At 40.0% G+C, this 8,807-nt stretch overlaps 1 protein-coding gene across 1 annotated transcript in view; it reads left to right on the top strand.

Annotated features, from left to right (window-relative positions):
- The first annotated feature begins 6 nt into the window (after window positions 1-6).
- Window positions 7-8,807, top strand: part of TMEM178B (transmembrane protein 178B) — a 394,222-nt gene continuing 385,421 nt past the window's right edge. The window contains exon 1 of the mRNA XM_008051101.2: window positions 7-427. Coding sequence (XP_008049292.1) covers window positions 46-427 — 382 coding nt within the window. The 5' untranslated portion in view covers window positions 7-45. The remainder of the gene's footprint in view (window positions 428-8,807) is intronic.

Genomic DNA, 8,807 nt, shown 5'->3' with positions numbered 1-8,807 from the left:
AGGCTGCGGCGGATCATGCCCATGGTGTAGCCGCCAAGCGGAGGCATGGCTGCCGGAAGGTTACTGCTCTACACGGGCCTGTCGCTAGCGCTCTGCGCCCTCGGCATGCTGGCCGTGGCCATCTGCTCGGACCACTGGTACGAGACGGACGCCAGGAAGCACAGGGACAGGTGCAAGGCCTTCAACACCCGTCGGGTCGACCCTGGCTTCATTTACAACAACAACAACAACTTGCCGCTCCGGGCGAGCCGCTCGCGCCTGGACCGCTGGGAGGGCAAGCTCCTCCGGGCCCGGAACCGGCGGCAGCTCTTCGCCATGAGCCCCGCGGACGAGTGCAGCCGGCAGTACAACTCCACCAACATGGGCCTCTGGAGGAAGTGCCACCGGCAGGGCTTCGACCCCGAGATCGCCGCCCTCATTCGGAAAGGTAAGCGCTCGGCGCGAGGCGTGGCGCTGCGGAGAGCCGGCGTCTCGCGGCCCTGCGGCCCCCCGGCGGCCCCTGGCGGCCCTGTCTCCCCTCCCGGGGCCACAGGGGCTCCTGCTTCCGGGAGGTCCAGTTATCCAGGCCTGCCTGGGCCTCGGAGTGGCCACAACTTGCCTCCCGAAGCGTGGTGGAGGGTTAACTCTCTCCCCTGCCTCTGGTCTTGCGCTTGTCTGTGGGGATTCGAATGGGATCTCATGGTCCAGGGTTCTCACCCAGGATAACGCTTCATCAGCCTCCGGGGAGGAAGGGAATCTGTAACGTTGTTTGTACTCTTCTAAGAGGCTCTTTAAGAGCAATGTATGGGGGTAGGCTGGCACCTAGTTTTCATCTTTGTTGAACGAATTTAATCGAGGGAAACTGGTGGAAACATCTCACAGAGAAGGCCTTATTCATGCCAGAAACGTTTGCTGAGTGCTGTACTATACAGGGCATGATGCAGGCATTGGTCACATAAACACCAATAGATCACAGCCCCTGCCCTGTGGCAGTTCAAAGCCTGTTGGCTAGTAGCATCCCATCCCAGTTCTTCATTTCTCCTTTTGAAAAAGTGATTCATAATAGTGACTTGTGTGCACCGAAGATCAGCAGGATCTAAGAGGCAAAAATAAATAAATAAATAGATACATAGATAAAGAAATAAAAGTAAAAAATAGAAGTAGTTTTTTGGGTAACAGCAAAGTGGGAATTTCAGAGGAAAAACTAGATTTTCACAAGATTTATATAAAAAGCCCCCAAAGTGTACCAAAACAGTAAACACCCTGCATTTGCTAACAAAAATTGATACTTTGATATGATCATATAAATTTTAAAAATTGTGCTTATTTGATGCAATTTGTACAGCGTTGTATGACTTACACTTTGGGGGCATCCTGTTCTATCAGCTCATTGGAATATTGTTTGAATGTGTATTAATATTGCTCTGAAGAAAGGAATATGTTCCCTCCTGTAGTCATTATATCCTGGGAAGATGTACAGATTTTATGAGTTTTATTTTTTCCCCCTTGTGTTTAATTCTCTTCTACTATTAAATGGTAATGCCAAGGTGACAAAAATGCTACTATTTGCAAAGAGCTTTGAGGCCAAGGCATAAGGCAGCTCTTAATATCTCTTATTATAATGCTGTGGGGTTTGTTGCTGTTTCAAAATAATATTTATGAGAACTGATGTTGTTCTTTTTTAGAAAAAAATTCATTTTTCACCTGTCAGATTGGCAATGATTTTATTTATTTATTTATTTATTGAGTCAGGGTCTCACTCTGTCGCCTGGGCTGGAGTGAAGTGGCTCCATCATGACTCACCACAGCCTCAACCTCTTGGCCTCAGGAGATCCTTCCATCTCAGCCTCCCGAGTAACTGGAACCACAGGCATATGCTACCACGGCCGACTAAGTTTTTTTATTTTTATTTTTTGTAGAGATGAGGTCTCACTACATTGCCTAGACTGGTCTCAAACTCCTGGGCTCAAGCAGTCCTCCAAGTTTGGCTTCCCAAAGTGCTAGGATTATAGGCATGAACCACCCCGCATGGCTGATGTTCTTTGATTTATAAAATTATTTCAATTATTCAGAAAAAAAGTTCATTAAAAAAGTCAGTTGTTTAGGAATGACAAACAGTGGGTATGTCAGATGAGCAGGTCAGATTTAGGTGAGGTATCTTGAGAGTGATGATCCATTTTTGTGTTTGTTTTGTAGTTTCTTAGAATGACTAGAGATTTTAGCTACTTTAGTTATGGGCGTGTTAATACTACAGACATCCTGTTTGCTTCATGATTAGTTCTTATTAGAGCAGGGTGACCCATTTGGAGCTCTACAACTTTGTGAAGATTTACAGGCTATTAGGGGATTCCATAAGAGAGCAAGTAGGTTTGTACTGAGTACTAGAAAAACAAGAGGAAGTAGAATAGTTTTTGACAGTGTGTGACTTTATAACAGTTTTCAGATTCTCAGATTTATAAAGTGATATTTTATCCATCATTTTTTGCTGTCTTTAAAATTGAAATGGGAGGGAGTTAGCTGAAATGTGAGAGAGGATTCATGTTAATAACGACTGGTAAACACTGGAGAATTTGCTGAAGGACATTCTTGAATTTCCTTCCTTGAATGTCTTCTAGAACAAGACAGGTATCCTTCTGTCTGGTATTGGTTAACCCCACTTCAAGAAAGGGGCATGGAATTCATGACTTCTGGTGGTTCCATTCAGGGATTTGATTCCCTGTTACTCTGCTTGGCAATCTGACTAGAAAGGGTGACTTGGTCTGTGCACCAGAGGGATTGGTTACCATAGTGACATGTTCTTCCGGTGAAACTGGAAACACAGTGACAGGGAAAGGGATAGGAGAAGAATGTGCCGCATTTTGACTTTGTATCGACTGATTTTTAATTGCAGCAACAGAAAATGGACATGGCACAGCAGGGGTATTGAATACACTGATACCTAGAGTTGGCAGGGCATTGTATTTCACTTGAACTAATGGAAATGCTGTTCCCCATCACCCAAAATACAGCAATCACTGTCAGCTGCAAGCACCCGTGTACCATGACTGTTTCTGTCCATTTGACATTCTTGTTAGGTATTATTGAGATAGATGGCATGCCAGCCTTACAAATCTTAAGAGACTTAAGGTTACTATCTTCATTTTTAACCTCAAAACATAATCTTTGAAAACCATGTCTTCCTTTTCTAAGCAGCAATAGACATTTTGAAAATAAGCACATCCCATATCAGTAGAATTCACAAGAAATTCCAGTAACATAAGAATTTGGTTTTTAGACTTAATCAGTGTTCTTCTTAGATGGGTAGATTTTATAAGAAAATTTAAAAAAAGAAATTGACATCCGTATAGTTAAATCTAAGACATCTTAGGGAAAGATATTATATCACATTATTCACTAGATGCCTCAAAAGTTGCCTTAGATTTGTCTGTTATGAAACACTTGCTTAGATTACAATTCTTGGAGATATGCATTGGGCAAAGGGAAAGAAAAGCCATAGGCAAGACTCCTTTAAATCTATTAATATATGGAAAAATTAGAGGTTTGTCTAAATGATTTCAAGAACTCAGTCATTTGTTAAATGGAAGTTTCTTTATAATAAAAAGCTCTGTTTGTGCATTTAAAATAAAATAAAACCACACAATTAATAAGAAAATAAAAGTCAAATCTATATCTGATTTGAAGATAAAGTCCTTGGATTCATGTTTTTCCTGAAATCCATTTTCCTCCATGTCCTGCTGCTGTGCTGTACCCACAAATATGCATTTCTGTTCACTGTGTGTTGATTTGTTGCATGATTGATCTGTAAGTTTCTGGAGGGCAGGAAAGGTAATCATTTGTAAAATACCTTTGCCACATGTTTGGTATTTGGGAAATATCTTATACAAATTAGGGTCACAGAAATGTATCCATCAATAGCTTATCCTAATTATGGAAATAAATGTGTGGAAATCCAAATAAAAAGATAGTTAGAAAATCATGATAAAAAAAAGAATGAACCAGTGTGACCATCAGACCAGGTTAATATTGCAACAGATGATACATAATATACCAAAGGCAGCGTTCTTGAGCAAAAGCTTTGCCTAGTAGTAAGGGAAACATACAATTCTTTTTTGGATAACATGTGTCACTGAGCAAACACACATCACCCATGGACATATTTTTCATGTAAGATAAGATTTTAATCATTTCCCTCTTGGTAGTAGGATTGGATGGGGGTATAGTAAAGGTACACTACCCCAAATTCTCTTCTGACTGTGTCCATGAAGCGTCTTAAGTTAAGTCCTTTTGTCTTCTTGTTTATAAACCTCACTCATGTCTCCCTAGTAAGTCATTATAGGCACTAGGGACAGACTGATGACAAGATCAGTTTCTGACATCTAGGAGACTTCCAGACCCTTAGGAGAAACAGCTATAGGTAGGATTTTGTTCCAGGGAATTCTAAGGAAACATTTGTGATCTTTGGTTTGTACTGAAATGTTATATTGATGTGGTTTGAAACAACTGATACTCTAAGAACTTTTTATTATTTGAAAATTTGCCTTATAATAGACTTTGACCTAAATGATCATTATCACAGAGAGGTTGTCAATTCTCCAAAAATAAATTAAGTATAACATTGCACATTTGTACAAAATTAATAATGGGATCACAAATATTTAGTGCACATGATTGTGTGATGGGCACACATCAATGGGATGAAGGGGTGAAAAAGACCTGATCCTCAAAATTCTCATAGTCTGTTAGTGTCACAGAGAATGACAACTACAGAATGATAAGAAAAATGACAGAAACTGATTCAGAGAGACACAGAGGAAGCAATGATAGATTGTGTTTGTGGTGGGGTGATGTAAGGTGGAAGGGGGTTAGGGAAAAGTGTTCTGAGGAAATGATATCTGAACAAGATTTTTGATGAGGCTTGAAGGTGGATGGGAAGGAGGGCATTTCAGGAAAGTGGGCAGCATATGCAGAGCCACAGAGGTGTGAGATGGCAATTTGGCCTTGTGAACGTTGATTCTTGGGGTGAGGGGATGAAGCTACTAGGAGCTGGAGAGCAGGCAAAGTCAAATCAAAGGGCATGTACTGCAACCCACTCTAGCCATGCTGCCCAAGAGGGTAGCCACTAGCCACATGTGGCTATTTACATTAAAAATAACCAACAGTAAATAAAATTAAAATTTCATTTCCTTGGCCACATTTCAAATCCTCAATAGCCATGTGTATCTAGTGGCTATTGCATGGGACGGTCTAGATGACAGTGAATCATTCTATAATCAGAGAAAGTTTCAAAAAAACCAACCAAGAACATACTTTGTTTCAAATGAGGATAATTATACGATAACTTGGGCTTAAATTAAAATTTAAATATACTTTAATTTAAATTTAAGTTTATTATTCTATACTATAAGAAGATTTGTTACTAAAAGTATTGAGCAGAAGGTTTTAGTTCATTGTCAGTTATGCTAAATCTATATTTTATTACTTTTTAATTATTAACTCAGAATTTCCACATGCTTCTTCCTATTTTCCTGCTGTTCTTCTCCTTACCTCTATTTAAAAAAATCACTTGAAAAGGTTACAGGATGGAATAGAGATTAATTAATAGTTTTAGCTAAACTTGATGCCAGATACTATTCTAATAGTTTTACATATATTAACTAATTTATTGTTCATAATAGCCCTATGAAGTATTAATATTACTTTTAATTTCCATTCTGCAGATGAGGGAACTAGGCAAATAAAGGTCAAATAATTTGCCAAGTCTTATGGTTAGGAAACCAAGGTGTCAGAATTTGAAATATGACTCCAGGTGTGGAAGCTAGCCCACTGTACTCGACTGTCACCTTAAACCCTGTCAGGGCAGGGGTAGGATGGAGAAGAGACTGGTATGTTGATTCCCTAAACTGAAAAAATAAAGGTAATTCTTTTAGAATCTCAATTCTAAATTAAAATATTTAAGGTGACTCACACACTTTGTTTTGAGACCCATTGACATGTATGAAACATTTTGTCATATAATTTTTGAGTATTTACTTTGATTACTGTGGTAGATGCTGAAGTTATAGACATGAAGGACACATTTATTCATTTAACAAATATTTATTGAGGGCCTGTGGGCTGGGCATCTGGCAAAATGGGGAAGCTTGCATTCCAAAGGGGAGAGATGGACTATAAATAAATGCCTATGGAATAAAAATAATATCTAATAAACTAATCAATGCATGATATGGCACAAGGTAATGAGCATCATGAGATGTCTGTCTTTTGGAATCACAAAGGAGAATGACAAGTAAGTAAAACATGAAATACAGTCATATATCTTGATCACATTTCGGTCAACGATGGACTGCATATATGATGGTGGTTCCATAAGATTATCTAATGGATCTGAAAAATTCCTATCTCCTAATAACATTATAGCCACTGTAACATCCTAGAGCAACACATTACTCGTATTTGTGGTATGCTGGTGTAAATAAACCCACTGAGCAGCCAGTTGCATAAAAGTATAGCACATACAATTATGTACAGCATATAATACTTAATAATAATAAACTACGTTACTAGTTTATGTGTTTACTATACTATGCTTTTATTTTTTAAATTTCTTTGAGTTGGAGTCTCACTCTGTCACCCAGGCTGGAGTGCAGTGGCATGCTCACAGCCACCACAGCCTTGGCCTGCTGGGCTCAGGTGATCCTTCTGCCTCAGCCTTCCAAGTAGCTGGAACTACAGGTGTGTACCACCACGCCCAGCTAATTTTTTTTATTTATTGTAGAGATGAGGTCTCACCAAGTTGCCCAGGCTTGTCTTGAACCCCTAGGCTCAGGCAATCCTCTCACCTCCACCTGCCAGGATTATAAGTGTGCCCACCAGTATGCTTTTAAACATTATTTTAGATTATACTCTGACATTAAAAAAATTAATTGTCAAACAGTTGCAGGTAGGTCCTTCAGGAGGCGTTCCAGAAGAAGTCATTGCTGTCATAAGAGATGACAGCTCCATGCATGTTATTGCACCTGAAGACCCTCCAGTGGGACAAGATGTGAAAGTAGAAGACAGTGAAATTGATGTTCCTGACCTTGAGTGGGCCTAGGCTGATGTATGTGTCTGGGTCTTAGTTTTTAACAAGAACTCTTAAAAAGATAAGTATTTATGATAGAATAGGGCTGTAAAGAAAGACATTATTTTTGTACAGTTGTACAATGTGCTTTTGTTTTAAACTAATTATTACAAAAGAGTCAAAGTTTTAAAAAATTAAAATGTTTATAAAGTAAAATTTTACAGTAAGCTAAGGTTAACTTATTATTGAAGAAAGAAAAATACTTTTTAATATATTTACTGGAGCAGAAGCACACAGTGTGTATAAAGTCTACAGTGGCACACAGGAAGGTCCTGGGCCTTCATAGCCACTCGCCACTCACTGACTCACCCACAACTTCCAGTCCTAAGGAGCCATTCATGGTTAAGTGCCCCATACAGGGTGCCATTTTAAAATCTTTTATATGATACTTTTACTGCACCTTTATATGTTTAGATATGACGATACTATTGTGTTACAACTGCCTGCAGTATTCATTATAGTTTCATGCTGTTCAGGTGTGTAGCCTACGAGCAACAGGCTATGCCATACTGCCTAGGTGTGCCTAGGTTGGCTCTACTGCCTAGGTTGGCTCTACTGTGCAGGTTGTGTAAGTATACACTGTACTATATTCGCTTGATGCCAAAATCACCTAGTGACACATTTCTTATATTTCTCTTGACGAGTGACTGCAGGTCTGTTAGTTTTAATTTTACAATATAAGGAAGATTTGGGTGCTGTGGGGGAAAGAGGGGGGCAGCCCTAATATGGACTGGAGTTCAGAAGGTTTCATTAGCTGAGGGGCCTCACAGCCTGAGCTTCCCTCTGCATTCTCCAGGAACGGTTTAATTTCTAAAACATATATGGGGTTCTGTACTTAGCAGATCCTGAAAATTTTTTGCTTATTGATTAAAGATCTTAAAACTAAGACATACTCACAGACAAACACATGCAAATACCCATAGTCTTTTGCACATGGTGTGCCCCCTTGTATATGTCATGTATACCCATGTGTAATAAGTAAACACACCCTTAGTCCTACCCTTCCTCCTTAATCATTCTAAAGCTCAACTAATCAATGAGAATTGATGATTAGGGAGGGAGCCCTGCGACTCAGTGGGCAAATGAATGGAGGGTAAAGAGGTGTGTTTTGAGCACCTGCTTTGTGCGAGCTCTTTGTTGGCCCTACAGTAAAAAAATAAATACACTCTCTGGGACAGAAAAAAGACTCTTGACTTTATTGACTGAATAAAAAGAACTCACTCCTGTGTTCCCTGACCAGTTGATTCCTGATCCAGTTAACGCAGACATGACTTTCTGAGGAAGAACCTGATCTACACTGGGTGGGTGTGGTGGGAGAATAAAGAGTCAAGTTGGTTCCTGTCCTAAGGGTGTTTATGCTCCAGATCATGGTTTCCCAAGCTCATTGTCAAGTGCAGTTGCATCAGGTTCTTCCACAGAAGGGCACATCTGATTAATGGGATTAGGAATCAACTGGTCAGGGAATGCAGGAGTGAGTCTTTTTATTGAGTCAACAGAGTGAAGAGCCTTTTTTTTTTCTGGTCCAGAAGGTCAGTTTATTTATTCTTTCACTGTAGGGTTGGTAAGGATCAATTAAAGAATCGATTCTGTATATTCCGCTTTGTATTGTTAGTTAAAAATATTTTCCTGCCAGGCTCGGTGGCTCAGCCTGTAATCCCATGCCTTTGGGAGGCGGAGGTGAGTGGATTGCCTGAGCTCGCGGGTTCAA

The sequence above is a fragment of the Carlito syrichta genome, unplaced genomic scaffold (genome assembly GCF_000164805.1).
Source record: "Carlito syrichta isolate Samal-C Ts95f unplaced genomic scaffold, Tarsius_syrichta-2.0.1 Scaffold163527, whole genome shotgun sequence".
Classification (NCBI taxonomy): domain Eukaryota; kingdom Metazoa; phylum Chordata; class Mammalia; order Primates; family Tarsiidae; genus Carlito; species Carlito syrichta.
The sequence above is the reverse complement of the archived record's forward strand: the minus strand, read 5'-3'. Positions and strand labels throughout refer to the sequence as shown.